Below are 17,655 nucleotides of genomic sequence, written 5' to 3'. Positions count from 1 at the left end.
GCTTAGAAATCAGTTTGTCTACTCACCGGGGAGGGAGGCGCCGCTCTGCAGGCAGCATAGTAGTACTGCACCCAGAGCGCACAACACTGGAGCCCTTCTCTTTTTCATCCACGGAGTCCAGTCTCGCTTTCCAGACATCTTCCATACACTACCCCCTGAAACACACACACAGACAGAGGAGGGTCAGAGGGTCATTTACAGACTTGATTCACTCAAAACAAACAACGTACGCCACTTTATTCTGACTGGAACAAACACACACACAGAACACAAAGCCACCAAAATTCATCCATCTAAACAGTCAATCTTGATTCATACATACGCTGCTCCATCTAACTTGTATACACACACGTACACAAACAGGCGGCCATTAACGAAACACAACCCAGGCGAGGCGGTGCACTCTGCGGTACCCTCAGCAGCTAAACTCCAGACACAAATAAAGCCTTTCTTTTCTGTCAGCCCCCATCTCACCGCTGACCCCATCTCCTCCGCCTGCACCCGCACCCGTCCCATCAAAGGGGCGCCCTCATTCTGTGGGCCGTAACCCGACCCCTCCACCTTCCCGCTCAGGTGTAACCGATACAGGTAGAGGGTCCAGGAGGAAGGAGGAGGGGAGGAGGGGAAAAACACAGGCTGCATTCAGGATTCGGGACAAAGAACAACTAATGAGAGGCAGGACGGGGAGGAGGAGGGACAGGGGGGGAAATATATATCACAGCAGCGAGTGTGAGGAGAGGAGGGGTCTTTTATACTTGAGTGCAGTATGTATTGGGAGGAAAATGGAGAAGAGGATGGTAATGGTCAGTCTATTAACAGTTAATGCAGAGAGGGGAGCTTTTCTCTCTCCCTTGTCGCCTGCTGCCAAGTTTCCCGAATTCTTTCCTGTCAGGTTAAACTAACAACTTCCCGTCAGGATGAGGAGGGTGGTCCTGCAAAACTGAATCTCCACTACTCCTTCTTTCTCTCTCATATACATGCATGTCGCTGAACATGCACATGCTCGAGGCCATAAACTGTCCCGCGTCGCTAAGAATGTAAAAATGGAAGCACACAACTTTCTCATACATTTTTGTCCTGATCTTATTATGGCAAGGGGAAGATTAATGAAGCTCAGAAACGAGGAACTACACACACACTTATAAGGGGCCAAAGCAGGACAGTAAGAGAATGGAAACTCTTACAGTGCACCTTCATCATCTAATGGCAGCAGTGAAAATGTTTAGCTGCCTGGCACATTTATTGAAAATGAGCAAAGCAGCAGGCTGATGGAAAAACAGCTGTTAACTGCGCCAACTGTCACACTAGGCCACACATTACTCATCACTACATTTTAATTGCTTATTATGAATGTGTGTAAACAATTTTAGATGGTTAATTCTCACGACATGAGCAGCTATGGAGGACTTCTCTCCTCAAACTTGCACAAAAACAACGTGGAACTGTAATGATTTGCTGACTGATCGCTTAGTCACTTTATTCACTTATTGAAGCTGCAATAAGTGATTTTCTTGGCCACTGGGGGCAGCAAAAACAAGCTGTAAACATAATATTTCACATTTTAAGTTAATAAGGCAACCTTCTTAGCTAACAGTTGTTTAAACATCCAGCATACATGGAGCACCATCATTCATTCAGGGTCATGTTTCTGACCTGATGAATCCAAATCCAATATTTGCTTTCCTTTTTGCTCCGTTTTTGGCCTCCACCATCTCCTGAGGGAAATATCTGGTTCTTTAGCGGCTAAATATTCTGTAAGCAGTCTTGGGGCTGAACAGTTGGTTTTGAGAGTTTTTTTAACAGAAAAAAAGGTGCTTGCTGTGGCCAAATTAGGCTGATAAGAGCTGTAAGAGTTAATCAAAACAGTGAAGCTATAAGCCATAAGAAACAAAACTATGAGCTTAACCTTGTGGTTTTTATTCCTTGAGAAGCTCCAGCTCCGTGCCTGGTTCTCTGCTCCAGAGCTCCTCGCAGTTTCAAGTATTGTCTTGGTATGATACAATATAATATAATACTCAACTTGGTATCAAAGTCAAAATGTTCGTATCATGACAAAACTATGAACTATCATTTTTTTCAAGTTATGCGACAATCACGTTGGCAATACAATACATAGTACTCTTAAGCAAAGATGCCAGAAAAGATGCTTTTCACCAAATCATGTAATTGCAAACTGAATGTCTTTGGGTTTGGACTATAAGTCAGACAGAACAAGCAGTTTGAGGATGTCACCAAGGACATTTTCAGTATTTTCAAGAGCTGACCCATTATGTATATACAATTTCTTTTTTTTCAACTTGTAAAGTTAAACAAAGTTCCAAATTTCTTGTAATGTCTACCAAACTTAACACACCTGTCCTCCCAGTTTGCATGTCACCATCACCTCTACACATGTACAGTTTCAATTACTCACTCGTCCACTCAGTAGTGGGCTCACTCAGTAAACAAACAGCAAGCTACTGTGGAAGCAGGAGCGAGCAGAGCTGAAGGCCTGTGGCTTCTGTGGCCGGTCGCTGTATGGACACAACCCGGGACAGCTGCCCATAAAAGACACATACATCTGTATCGAGCACCTGTCCCAACTGCGAGGGTCACTAACCGTAAACCACACCAGTCAATCTGCCAACTGGACACCCAGCAGGACACACTGCCTTGCCAATAACAGCGTCTTACCTGTCCAATATCTGCCCGTCACACATAAATAAAAGCAGGGACAGAAGGACAGACAGAAACAGAGGTAGAGTTTTGTTAGTAAAGTGGTATGAGAAGGCCCCTTGTTCATCATCACTCCCTAAAAACAGCCATACTCCTCCGAGCCTGTCTGTCCGTCTGATTCATTAGTCAGCTGGGTCCTGTGTTTGCTTAGTGGATACCCTGCCTCAAGATGAAAAGTCGTCCTGACATCTATGTCCAACTTTTTCCATCCGTCCTTCCCAGAGAAGTCACAGAGAGACAGAGATAGGCAGAAGAGCCTCCTACGCATCTGTGAGGCTGATAAAAACCAGAGCACACACACAGAGACAGCTCCCCTAAATCAAGAAGCGAGAGAATGTGTGTGTTAATGTGTGCCTGGGACTGTTTTGTTTCAGCTTTACCAGTGAGGAACAATCGCTGTGTGGCAAACACTTTGTTTTAATACCACAAAGCTGCTCCCACATACTTCAGTGACAGTGCAGCGAGGAGGAGAACTGTGTGAACCGCTCAAATCTGCCAGATCCACTGCAGAAGTGTGATTACAGGAGAGTAAAGCTATTTCTGTGATCGTGTTGAGCAACTAACACTTGACTGCTGGGAGACTTGACACACTTGACACTTGACTTTTAGGAGCAAGTCTTACGTTTTGAGCTGGTAAATTAAAAAAAAAATGCAATTACAGTTAGAGCTGTGTGTCAAACCTCAAAACTGTTACCGTTAGGGCTGGGCAATGTTTAAAAAAATTCCAATTCCAATACCTTTTTTCTACTTCATTTGATACTCATTGTGTGAGTAAAAGGATTCCTGAAATAATCCTTCCGCATTTTATGCATTCATTTTTATCAGATGCCAGGGGTGTGTAGTGTAACCACCCTTGGAAATATTTTGGTGGCCTCCTGGCATGCTGAACTGCCAACTCCATCAAATACATCACACTCAACTTCACCACACCACAGACTGTACGGGCTTTAGCTGCTGTAGGACTGGACCACTGCCGATTCACTGCAATGAGAGTCGAAGGCATATATCATTTGACGTGATACTGAATCTGTGTTGCTGCAGACAGTTAGGGACCAATGTCTGGTCCGACTCAGTCATGTTTACTTGTTCTTTCTTTTTTAGATAACATTTTTGTGTGATTTGTAAGTCAAGTTCTTGTACAGCTGCTTTGACATTTGGTTTGGGCTTTTGTAGAAAGGATTTTATAGAAAAATATATTGGAAAAAATACACAAAAAAAGCTTATTACTTAGAGCAGATACAAACTTTGTTAAGTGGATTGGATATTAGCTGTGATAGTATATAGTACGTGATTGTATATTTCTATATCTTATTTTCAATTTACTATTTGTGTTCTCAACTTCAGGGACTTATTTATTTCTTTACATTTTTCTACTTACCAAGTTTATTGTTATGCACCAAAAATCACAGAAGCAAATTCCTCATGTGTGTAAACTGGGCAATAAATCTGTTTTTGATTTAAAAGTGGCTCAAATGAGTTCCAGGCAGTGTGGTGTGCAAGTTTTTTAATTTGGGAAAAAGAGAACGCTGGTATTGATTTGTACTTGGTATCAGCAGCTATCCAGAGTTGAGCTAAAAAAAGCTGGATTAGTGCATCCAATTTACATGAGAAGATGTTAGCAGTGTGCGTCATTTTAATGGTGCACATTCAAAGACTTAAAAACAACTTGACTTGGATCTGCCCACGAGGACTTAAGGCTCGATTTGGACTTGTATAACCTGTGACTTGGAACCACATCAAAATACTGCTCTGACTACAGGTGTGCGTATCCGTGATTGGTGCGAGTATCACAGATGGTACCAGGTTGCGGAGGTCGTGGCGGTGGTGATGTGCAGGCATGCATCATGAGTGTAGGTATGCGAGTGCCTTATATGTCGTCGTGAGAGAGAGTCACTTGACAGAAGTTCATTGTGAGCGTGCTAAGTAAAGACACCGGGGCCCCTGTTCTCCGGGGCCACTGCCAGTCCCATTGTCCCGCTGCCTCCGTGGATAAATTCATTTTGACAACCCTGCTAATTGGATAAAACCAGACTGGAGCCTCCTCCCTGAGCGCTCACATTCCATCTGCTTTCTGGCATGAAGAGGACACACAGGAGGGGAGGAGGTGGAGGAGGAGGTGATGGAGGGGGAGCAGGGTAGTAACTCCTTCTGAGGAGCTGAGCTGCTGAATATTTATCACCTCCCCAAACTGCCCTCCCTCCTCCTCCCCCAGTTTTACGTCTTTTTACACCCCTCCCTCGAGGTTCTCCAAACACCACAAAGCCCCCCCTTTAGATAAACACATGCGGTGTCAAGTGTGAGGAGTGCCGGGGGTTCAACTGCCCCGCTCGGGCCTGCGGCCCACAATGCCATGCTGCATAGCTGCCATGCGGGAGGCCGGTTGCCCCTGGCGACGCTAACAGGCAGAACGCACCTTAATAGAGTGGAGAGTCATTGTAAAGCAGTGAGCCGGTGCACGGACAAAGACCCCGTGGACCCCTGGAGAAAGGGGAGACGCTACTCTGAAGGGCCCGGGGAAGAGCTGATGGGCCCTGCTCAATGACCAAAGAGAAGGAGGGGGGGGGGCTCAATGACCAAGAGGTTTGAGAGCAGTGTGAGGAGGGGGGGTGGGGGGGTTCAGTGCCTCTATGGATTGATGTGAGATGGGTGAAGGGGGTTTATGGAGCCAGTGGGGGGGGGTGGAGAGGTTGACTGAGAAAGCAGAACGGCGACTCAAATTAATAGAGAGGATGTCAACTGGCGGCCGAGCAGGAGGAGAGAGCAGGGCCTCGTCAATGAGAGGGTGTGTTTGAGAGAGCGTGTGTGAGAGTGTCGCTCAATGTCCCAACATATTTTCCCCTCACTCTGTCCATGTGTTTGCTGGTCCCTCAGTTTGGCCCCGAGTCTGTGCCGAGTGGTGGAGGAGGACGAGGAGGGTCCGGAGGCTGCTTAACAAACCAACAACACACCCGGGTGCCATCACACCATCACAGAGAGAGAGAGCAACAAGTCGGCAACAAGGGTGGGAGGCGTTCAGGAAAGATCATAGATAGAACTGCAACTAATAATTTTTTAATATTATTGGATTAATATGGAGTTTTAACTTTGCTAAGCAGCCATTTTATTCTTTTTAAGGGTTTATTAGTTAAGTTTGCCTTTTTAGGTGGTACAATCCTTGTTCACCTTTTAGTTGTGATAAATTTCATCTTGAGTTTATTTTAGCCTCCTATTCGGTTTTTAATTCTGTTCCCATAATATTTTAAGAACCCACGAGCCTTTCAAAGTACTGGGTTTGATGCCCAGGTGGCACTGTCTGTGTTTGAGTTAAATACTACACAATTTAACTAGTATTTTAAAGTGCTGCCCTGCTCTTAGTTGCTAGGTCCAGCCACATTTCTGGCCTATTATTATCATTTATTTTATTGAGAGTCAAAGGTGTCCAATCAACTGTCCTAAGGCTGCAACTGATGGTTATTTTCATTATCAATTAATTTATCAGTTTTTTTCTTGACTGACCAACCAATTGTAGGGTCCCTAAAATTCAAATTCAAATTTAAAAAATTATTACAATTCTAATTCAATGCAAACATCTTTGTTCATCCCACAGGGGCAGTTGGATTGGATCAGCTTGTTATACACAAAAATAAACAGTAACATACAAACAAACAAATCACGATAAACAGGAGCGACATGTGGAATATAATCTATAAATAATACTGATAAATAAACATTCTAAGCACAATGAAAAGTATGTACCAACAGTTAATGTTTACTGTCTTGTTTTGTCCAACCAACAGACAGAAGCCAGAAGATATTTATTTAAATATCAAGGAAGACTTAACATCTGAGAAACTGAAGCAGAGAATTTTAGCTAATTTTACATGTACAAATTATTGATGATCGAAACTTTCCGTTGTTTCATAAATCAATCTACAATAACAAATAAAGTTAAGTAATTAAGTTGCAACAATCAGTTGATTAGCTGATCATTAGAAAATTATTTTGATGATTGATTATTAATTTCAGCCATTTTTCCAGCAACAATCTCCAACATTTGGAGGTTCCAGCTTCTTAAATGCAAGGATTTTCCACTTTTATCCTCTTCATTTACTGTCATTTATGATCATAAATTTGAGTTTTGAACTGTTGGTTGATCAAAAATAAGAAATTTGGGGATGTCTGTTTTGGTTCTGTGAATTGAAGTTTTGATTCTTCATAGACGGTTACTCAAACACATGCCACTGGTAGATAATTGCAAAGTTATTGCTTGTTATTGACTTTTAGAAGATGAATGGAGGATAAAAACTTGAAGAAACTGGTAAAACTGTCTGTTCAAGTATAATTCTGCCATATACTGTGTCTGCCATGTGTCAAAAATACAGAAAACATGTACAAATAAAATGAGATCACATTGATGGATGCATCTGTCTCTTCTTCAAAGTACCATGGATAATCCAAACTGAAGTGGAGAATCTTCGTTCTTCTCTGTTGTACTTTACATAAGCACAAACTTGGCAGAGAACAGATATTAAATCTATTCCCATCTATCCCTCAGCTCTCTCGGACACAAGAGAACCCTCTGGAGTCTCGTCTTGGCATGGAAACTGGGCCCAACAGGTGGAGAGGGGGCCAGTCCAAATCCTCCACTCGAGACATCACTCGTTCTCATGCCATAAAATTACACATCAAAAGCATCTCAGCATCCCTAACGAGGCTGAGAATTCAACCCCTTCTCCTTCATAACACACACACAAACACACACACACATATGCACACGCTTCACAAAGTATTAACGAGCTATATGCCCGTCCAACCCCTCCTTCACCCCCCGAACCGACACTAACGAGCTACAGAGCGTCTCGAGGATTAACGAGAGGGATCTGGACAGGCCCGCCATGTAGACGAGGGGGGTCGTTCTAATCAATTAGGCACCGAAGCATTTGCATAATTTAGATAACGAAGCTGAATTAACCACGGAGAGCTAATTACTGTGGCATGGTGAACACACCCACCCACATTCCTCCGCCTGGTGTGGGATGCCAGCATGCCCACCGGGGCCATGGGAACAGGATGGGATCATCACTGCTGATGCTGCTGCTGCTGCTTGGGGAAGCAGAGCCACAGAGATGGACCAGAGAGGGATGGAGGTATCAGCCAATCACAATGCAGGGAGAGAGGGAAGAAGTGATGGAAGTGAGGGACAAGAAAAACAGATGGATGGATAGAAAGAAGGAAGGATAGAATCCACAAATGATGGACGCCAGGGAAGAAGGAAAGAAGACAGCAGTGGTAGAGGAACAATCCAGACCTTGGTCTTAAAAGTAGCACAAGACAATTCAGAAAAACTTTTACAAGTAAAAGTCATGTATTTTTGCTTCAGCAAAAGTACAAAAGTAGGCTACTGTCATCATAGTATAATTAAATTACCAAAAGTAAAAGTATTCATTATGCAGAAGGTCCCATTTCAGAATAGTGTATCTTATTCGACTATAATTACTGATGCATTAATGTGTTCATCACTTTACTGATGCAGCTGGTAAAGGTGGAGCTAATTTCAATTACATTTTATTTTAATATGTAACTTGCATGATAATTTATTTGCTGATGAACTTTTGTATTCTGTATTGCAATCAAAGTGGAAAGTGGAAAAACATGGAAATAGTAATGTATTTCAGGACAGTACTTGAGTAAATGTACTTGAGTAAAAGTTACTTTCCACCATTGGATGAATAGAAAGAAGAAAAGAAAGATGTATAGATGGGAGGAAAGTAATACAGACAGAAAAAAGAAAGTTGGAGGGATTGTTGTTGCAGGGAGAGAAGGATGGATGAAAAGAAAAAATATGGGTGATGGAAGGAAGGAAAAATGAAAGAGAAAAAATACTGATAATGCTAGAGGGAAGAAAAGATGGATGGAGAGATGGCACTAGAGAAGTTAAGATAGGTACATACATGGAAGGAAAGATAGAAGGTGGATGATAAAGGGAGAGAGTAGAAAAGCAGTGATAGATGGATGATAGAAGGATAGAAAAAGGGGGAAAGACGGTTAGAGGGGTAGCTGGTTGGAGAGAGAAAAGGAAGGACAGAGATGGATGAATGGATGGAAGAAAAGAGGAAGAGGTTGGTAGATAAAAAAGAAAGACAGATGAATGGAGGGACAGACGGAAAAAAGATACATGAAGAAAATGGGAGAGGTGGATGATGGGAAAGCAGCAAAGAGGGAAACATGGGTGACAGTAAGAAAGAAAGAAAAATGATAGAAGGGTGATAGAAGGAAACAAGGGAGGATGGATAGATAGAAGGAATGATGAAAACAGAGTAACTACAGTATAAAAACATACATATGAATATATATAAAAACTTTTTAGATGAGCAGATAGAAAGAACTCTGAATATATTAAAGTCACACTGTATACATTTGTTATCACACATTAAACATGTTGATGAATCAATTATTTAACCACGAGAAATACCAGAAATTCTGTTTACAGCTTCACAAGTAAGACTGAAAGACGCAACACTGCAAAAAAAAAAATACGCAACATGTGTGTCTCTTCAAATTCTGTGCAGCTTAAACTGAAAACCAACAGTCTTTGCAAACAGATCACACACACACACACACTCATAATCATTTCCATACAGTACTGGGAAAACTAACTAATATGCAGGATTTCACAGTACTCATGACACAAACACACGCACATGCAGTTACATATTTTGCTAACCCACAACCATTCTTTTCCCCTGCACACACACACTCACACACACAACTGATGACACATAAGCAAGCAATCACACAAACTCCTATTACATGGTAAAAGTATACTCACAGAGGCACATAAATATGTAGACCTCAGGAAGTTTTTCCAACACCAAACGTCAACACGCAAAAAAACAGGCTACCACTTATCCCTGTGCCTGGGAGATAAACTACGTACACGCTGCCACGGCATTCATGCATGCTAATATAGACTTTCATAGCTGTACATATACGCATACGCCTGCCTCCCTGTGTGTTCCTGCATCGTAGGGAGGAAAAGGAGGGAGGGAGGGACGGAGGAGGGACGTGGAGGGGGTGAAAGGGGCCCCCCAACTCCTTTGGCAGCTCATGCATCAGAGTGAATGGAACCAATTATAAATCAAGAGCAATTTCTCCCCATTATTCAGCAGGAACCAGGAGGGGGAAAAAAGACTGGCCCTACAACTCTCAGTGGGAGACGAAAGGAAGGAAGAGAAAAGCAGAGAGAGTGAAATATTATATGAAAAACAGATATGAGCGAGGCATTAGGAAATTGAGATAAGGCCGAAAGGAAAGGGAGATGAGGGAATGGAGAAACGCCGTAAAGTCAGATGAAAATGGCTGCTGGAGGAGAAAGTTATAGGAAAAACAGATATCAGAAAACAGAGAAGAGGCAGGAAATTAAACAGAAAAATCGAGGGTGTGGGGCGTCAACCGCGTCGGAGATGGTGCAACCGACTTTCGCTGGGTCTGAAAGAGTTTCTTAAGAGAAGAAACAGCTGGAGGAGGTTTGTTTCAAAGAGCTCTCAGTGTCAGAGGAGAGAGTCGTGGTAAAGCAGAGCTACCATTTGTCCTGTCACTCACTGCTCGCGGATGTGCATGATCCTAAAAGCTCAGAAATATAAAATAAAACCTCACACACACTCACACACACGATTCAGGCAGAAGACAGAGGATCACTGTCTGCCGATGGAAAATTCCAGTTGTGATAACCTCAGGGGCCCAATAACCAACTAATCTGGTGCCCAGTGATTTATTCTGTTGAATCATGTCTTCTCCTGCCAGTTTGACATTCTTCAATGATGAGTTTTTTCTCTCTGGGGCAACACTTTAAATCTGATTATTGGTTAAAGCCCTGGAACACGACCCAGATTCCTTGACGTTTTTGTCTTACTGATGCTTTTATTGTTTCGTTCACACATGCTGGAGACAGGAATACAGTTAATATTACTGCAAGGAAAATGAGTTGCTGAGCACAAGAACTCAAGTAAAAGTCACCAAGAGGGATGCAACAATATATCGAATATCGGGATAAAAATTTCTAAATATCATACCAGACTGTGATGATATCTGCAGTGGTAGGTGATCAAGTGGGAGTTAGTAATTTTATTATTTTGACTTTATTCTATAAAGGAACTGATACTGATGATGATAAAGAAAGGAAAGCAGACTTAAAAGAAAAAAAAACTGTTTTATATATATATATTTAAAAAAAGCTGCACAAATCATATTTATCATTTAATGAATTTTTTAAGTCATCACTTTTCTTTGTTTTTTTTAATATCGCAATAATATTGTATTGCAGACTTTTTAATCATGGTATCATCATTACCTTCAGTTTTTGGCATTGTTACATCCCTAGTTACCAAATGAGACAATTTTTAAAAATGTGTGTAAGTGGTCAGTGTATTACCAAGAGTCAATATGATACATATCACAATACAGGGGTTACGATTCAATATTTTGCAATATACTTCAATACTGCAAGCAAGGTGATGAATCACTATTTTTAAATCTAATTTTAGTCAAACTGATATATTATAAAGAACACACTGCCATATGCATAAGATTAGTATTAAAAAGTTAACTTTTTTCATAAAATCAGAGCAGTAAATATGCATAACAACACTGCTATCTAGCGGTCAGGGTTTTGACAAAACACAAAATGAGCCACTGACACAAATCTTTGCACGTATCTCATGAAAAATATCGCGATACTCAAGCATATCATTATTTTCTTACAACCCTAGTCACAACATTAGAAATTTCAACTTCAATGCATATAAAGACAATCATTGATACCTGACAATCTGCACACAGTGCTGATGCAGAAAAGTCACCGGACACTGTCTGGCTGTGCTGCAAGCCAAATTCCAGGTAGGACAGTCAAGGCTGAACTGAACTGAGATCTTGAACGAGCACCCAATACTATGAAAGGTTGGTATTGTATCGTTCTAAGCATGTTGCATTGAAAAAGTACTGATGCCTTTAACTATTTTAATTTGAGACAGAAAGAGAAAAAGAGTGTCTCCAAGTCTTACACTCAATCCCAGTGAGAGTGTAATCTTGTGCCTGTGTGTGAATGATCTATTAGAGCGTCTGGGTTGCTTTTGGCTCGTAATAACACCCCCTAATCTTTGTCCAAATATCTGCTTTGCACACACAGGGCTATTTGTCTACACACACACACTGCTTTCCTACCAGTGTCTGGAGTTGATCAATGATCTAACAGCACTCACACCAGCCTCACAATGTGCGTGTGTGTTTGTGTTTGCGTGTGTGTGTTAAGAGAGAGTGAGTGAGAGTATGGCCCGGGTAACTTCATTATCCAATCAAGGGCTTCTTGACTTTTACTTTAAGTAGTGGAACAAATCAACTCAGCTGGTTTAAAGGCTTTGGATAATCCCCATTAGGCTGTTAAGACAACAAATGAAGGCATCATGATGTTTATGATACAGATATAAAACTGAATAAGGTCCCACATTTAGTTTCTGAATATTATTTGAAATTTAGAAGTATACTATGCTGGATTTTCTTAAAAATCAAAGTAATAAAATTTCTCTCAGTCAACACTTATGACCCACTAGAAGTGTGTGGTGGTGTTTGTATCTGCAGAGATCCTGCCCTCGGCCTGCATTTTTCCATTTTCTAAAAACTGTGCTGTGTTTTGGATTGTTTTAGTTACCCAAAGCGCCTGCATTTCTCGTCCTGGTAATGACACTTAACAATGAACTATGTTTCATTCATGGTGCATTTACAAACAGCAACTGACAAATCCTGCATATCCCACCTTTAAAAAGGTGTTTTGCATTGGAAAGGTTGCACACCATTCTCTTTTCTTTTGCAACAGACTCTCTTTATCCTCATCCATGCCTCAATAATCTCACTCTGTTTGATCGTGGCCTGTTTAATTAGCCTCTCCAACTCACTGTCAGAACTTTCTCCTTCACCATTCCTCTTTCTTTTTTGTAAGCTCACATTCCTCCTCCTCCTCTCGCGCTCTGTGGTCCTGGCTGACAGGGAGGATCAGGAGGAGAGAGGTATGCAACCCCAGGGGAGGGGCCTGGACCCCGACCACCTGCCGGTCCAGGTGTCCCTCTCTGGTTATCCGATGTCTGACTGGACACAGAAAACCCTCCCGGGGGCACGAGGCCCGAAGCCCGAGCCTCCAATCTGTCAGCGCTGGACGACTAATGCACCGTATGTCAACAGGCCGATAATGTCCAGCTCTGGGAAGTGAGGCAGGACACACATACATGTGCTGCAAAGGCCCACAGATTCTGCCTGCTGGCTGTTATGACTGCATGAGTGTACCCGCTGTCATAGAGATGAAAGCATGCCCTCAGGAAGGATTTTTTTCCTCCTTTGTCAATTAACGCCAATGTTACACCCTCTACAATAACAATGCTGCTTTCCAGCACCGCAGTCAAAACTCCGAGCAGCAACAGCAGCAGTCCTGATGGAACCTCTGGCTGTTTTTAATCTGAAAATGCATCTCGAGATCCATCTCCATCTAAAGACTTTTTGATTTAAGATGTAAAAACACACCAGACTGCACAAGGAGAGTCAAACAAGTTCAATCCTATCCATCCACTCGTATCTTACATCATAGTTCAATATAAGATACGAGCGAGAAGCTATTGGCCACATACCTAAATCCACACTGTTACTTTTCCTTCAAGGATTTAAACACATATGAAATCTCAGCTCCTATAGACTGAATGAAAAACTATCCACCGGCTTTTTGGACAAACTATGGAAAACTGGCAGCCTTTGTCTCGGCTACATGTCTGCTTGGCAGGTAACCAAGATCAATCATGTATAATTTCAAGTTCCAGCTTCACCGTATAAAAGATCCAGCTGCAAAAAAATCGCTCCTGAAGTCTGACACATATCAGGCTCTGTAACCAAAAGACTATAAAGTCAGTTTCCTAGAAGTCTCTTTTGCCTTTGTGCTTTGCTCTTTATGCACATTTTCAGTCCCAGAAGTCAACAGTTTTATCAGACAGCGGTTAGGTCTCTACTTCCAATAGCTGTTGTTTTGGCCTGAGACTGCAGCCTGAAAGAGGTTCATTCATCACAATGTCCTGTACAGAAAAAAAACTTGGTATTATAATACTCCTAGAGGGACCTGAACTGCACCTGTGGTATTAAATAATAGATGGATTAGTTCAAGCCACTGATAAGTTATCGACAATTTTTATAATTTATTAATTGTCTTGTTTCATTTTTTAAGACAAAAAATGTAAAAATTCTCTGATTTCAGCTTCTCAAGTATGAATATTTTCTGGTTTCTTTGGTCCTCTATGACAGTAAACTGAATATCTTTGGGTTGTGGGCAAAACAAGACATTTGAGGACGTCATCTTGAGCTTTTGGAAACATTTCAACATTATCAATCAACATTTTTCAACATTTTATGGACCAAACAATAATCAATTAATGGAGAAAATGATTGGCAAACTAAATAATAATGAAAACAGTTGGTAATGGTATAATAATAGTTAAGTTGCAGATCTACTTAACTCCACTTTACTGTAGTCTACTGCTGCGACTTACTTTCATTATAAATTAGTCTGATGATAGCTCTGTTTCTCAGAGTCCAATGTGACATCTTCAACCAACCAACACATTGCATTTTGCCTCGTTATCTAGGCTACATAAATATAAATAGCAGTATCTAGAGCTGCAACGATTAATTGATTAATCAATTAGTTGTCAACTATCAAATGAATCACAAACTATTCTGACAATCAATTAATCATTTTGAGTCATTCTTTTTAAGTAAAGACATCCAAATTCTCTGGATTTATCTTCTCAAAGGTGAATATTTTCTGGTTTCTTTGGTCCTCTGTGACTGTAAACTGGACATCTTTGGGTTGTGGACAAAGCAAGACATTTGAGGACGTCACCTTGGGCTTTGGGAGACTGTAATCTACATTTTTCACCATTTTATGGACCAAACAACTAATCAAGCGGTCGACAGAATCTTCGATAATGACAATTGTTAGTTGCAACCCTAGCATTACTGTTTGTCCAGCAGATTACCAGTTTAGAATCAGTTCTTTATAAATATTCATGAGTAAATAAGATACTACTATAGTCCTACCAAACTCACTCCTAGTGTCCAGCAATCAACTGCATACTTTACTAGAGCCTTTACAGTGCTCTACCCTATAAAATGACCTATCATCTAAAATATATTTTTATCGTTATAACTTTCAGCTGGAAATATTCAGTGATTTTGTGAGATTGATCATGAAGGCCTATAATTGTGTTGTTCCAGGCTGCACATAAATAATCAAAAGAGCCGAGCAGTGTGAGAAACAGGCAGATAATCAGACTGGAATCAATTAGTCTCAACTTTGATCCACCCGACTTGCCAGAGATGATCAACAACAACAACAAACCATGCCACCAAACAACAAGAGCCTCCTTTCTGCTGAGACCAATTAATTCCCTCATAAGCTGTGCGCCTAATTGGAGGAGGCCAGGCCATTCGTTTCGACTTTTAATCCAAGTGACATTGATTCAGGGGGGAACAATCGGGCCCCCTTGTCTGATGCCATGTCTGTCACAGAATCAGCAGAGCTTCCTAAATGTAATCCAAACAACAAAACGACACCTGGGGTTGGAAACTTGAGCCCCTGCGGCTGTTCCCGCAGTGTACCCCCACCACCCTCCACCCTCCTCTGGCTCTGTAACCGGCCCCCACCGGTGAGTGACACCCCCGGCCAACACTCATTAGCAGCCCCGGGGATTAAGACAAACATTTTCTCATTAAAATCAGAGGTTGAATGAGGAGGATGATATCAGGAGAGACTCTCCTGTCCGGACAGAGAGAGAGAGGCAGGATGCTGCATTCCTGGCTGCACCGAGCAGCTGTCACTTTATTGGAGGCTTTAATTAGGTTATTCTGACACCAGACTTTGGTGTGGGGGGTGAATGGAGAGTGGGACTAAAGAAATGCACTCAGGTAGGCTTGTTATTGTTTCTCTGTGCCAAAAATTAAACCCGCACGGGTCATTTTGCGCATTAAATATGAGATTTTGTGTAGAATATATATTTAATTCATTAGAAACACATGTAAAGAAACATGCATGATGCTTTTCAGCTGGTTTTCCTACGATGTTCGCTGTTCCCCAGCTCTACCACTACACCGCTGCAGTCCCCGATGATAATATGGGGGTAAATCTGGCACAGCTCTCCATGTCTGTTTTCTGTTACCCTATGGGAACGACTATAGGCTGCGGCCTTCAAAACGCACACGCATTTTCCCCTAAAAAACACACTTGCGTCCAAAAACACAGATGAGAACTACGGCAACGTGTCACACAAGGCTGATTCCTATCCATACGCATGTATAGTGTTGTAAAAGTCGGCATTAACAGGCACAAAAATGAAGGAAAACGTTGGAAAATACGGACGCAGAGCTCATCCAATCAACAACAGGCTAAGTCCGGAGGAAACGTTTACGTTTTTTATCAAAAGTAACGCAAAAACCATGCGCCAAAACACGCATGTCCATCCAAATACAGGAGATCTGTGGTCCAGAAAGTTTGTAGCAAAGTTTATATGCTTCAATAAGCGGAAAAAACAAAACAAATGTGGCTATCAAAGTAGTTACCAGCGTGAACTCGTCATCTGACACCAAAATCACAACTTTCTCTACAAATTAAGTGACGTAAAAGTTGGTAAAGACTACGGACTGGCTGAAAACACGCTCCAAAAGTGTTACATTTATGAGTAACTTTGTAAAACTTTGTAAAATGTTGATACGAAGCGTAACACCGCAACAACATGGACCGCATGAAGGCTCAAAACTTACCCAAACTGCTGTATTTGGTGCTCACACCTCGATCTTCTCTTTGCCTCTCTTCTGTGGTGAGTTTTAGTCCCAAAAACAACAGTTTTTACTTCACTTTTCCCTCTAAAGCCTCGCTCGCTTTAGTAATTTACTGCGATGCCACCGACATTTTCTTCGGCTCCCCAAGTTCTCACATTGAAAGGCCGTTTTTGGATGACTGAGCTCTCAAACAATTCTCCCTTTTGCGACGCCTTTTCGGGTCCTCCCACTTCCCAAGCAGGAGGAGGGATCTGAACAATAGGGACTGGCTCCCAAAATCCCAGAGCTGGGCACTGCACCGCCGTTTCTCCACACTACATGTTCCTACTCACAGCACATGAGGACTTTCAGAGGGTTGTGCGTAAAACTAGACCCCGAAATACTATTTCTAAAGCACGAAGTTGTGTATGTGAGAGGATGAACTTCCAAAAAGTTATTTTCTGAAGAACTACGGTGTCCTGGAGGAGAAAAGTGCGCCCCCTCCCCCTCCTTCTGCTCTGTTCCCCCTGATTTGGTATGCGTTGGTCCCCACAGAGTTTGTATTGACCCCCGTCCATTGAGGCCTGCAGGCCCTCCAGTGCAGCTGTGCAGTGCTGGTGCTGTGTTGTGCTGTTGTGAACTGGACGGGCCCAGTCAGGACTGTGCAGCACACACACACTCACACACACACACACACTCTCATACCACAGTGATCACAGCTCGAACCCCCCCTGTGCTCCCTCTGGAATTCTCTTCTCCACTTCAATCAGCACACTTTGAAACGAGGGGAGCCGGTCCTGTCCAGTTCATTAATAACTGACTATTCCCAGATCACAGGCTCTGATAGTGGTGGGCTCTGTTGGTGGCGTCTCGCCCCTGTGAATGCAGGAACTCCCACCATGATGTACCTGAGGGGTTATTGCATCACAGCGGGGCTCCATTCACCCACAAGCTGTGGCATTTTATGACACCTGTTGCTCTTGTTCAGGTGAAAGTGTGTTCGTGTGTGGACAGACACTCAGTTGGAACATTTTTTGGACTTTTTTCTGCTTTTTCATTTAACTAAACACCCATTTAATATTAAAGGAATATATAGGATTATTTGAAATGGGGTTGTAT

General features: G+C 42.2%; 1 protein-coding gene across 2 annotated transcripts in view; it reads right to left on the bottom strand.

The window, feature by feature from the left end:
* Positions 1-16,750, bottom strand: part of boc (BOC cell adhesion associated, oncogene regulated) — a 32,254-nt gene extending 15,504 nt beyond the window's left edge. The window contains exons 1-2 of one of the 2 annotated variants that reach the window (XM_084746958.1): positions 16,540-16,750; positions 27-155 (exon numbers count right to left, since the gene is read on the bottom strand). In XM_084746958.1, the coding sequence (XP_084603084.1) occupies positions 27-138 (112 nt within the window). In that variant the 5' untranslated portion in view covers positions 139-155; positions 16,540-16,750. Of the gene's footprint in view, positions 1-26; positions 156-9,523; positions 9,549-16,539 lie in introns of those variants that run through there. The other variant, XM_084746957.1, reaches the window with a different exon arrangement.
* Positions 16,751-17,655: the final 905 nt, after the last annotated feature.

The sequence above is a fragment of the Lutjanus erythropterus genome, chromosome 21 (assembly GCF_056507025.1).
Source record: "Lutjanus erythropterus isolate fLutEry1 chromosome 21, fLutEry1.hap2, whole genome shotgun sequence".
Classification (NCBI taxonomy): domain Eukaryota; kingdom Metazoa; phylum Chordata; class Actinopteri; order Lutjaniformes; family Lutjanidae; genus Lutjanus; species Lutjanus erythropterus.
Note: the sequence above shows the minus strand (reverse complement) of the source record. Positions and strands in the feature narration are given on the sequence as shown.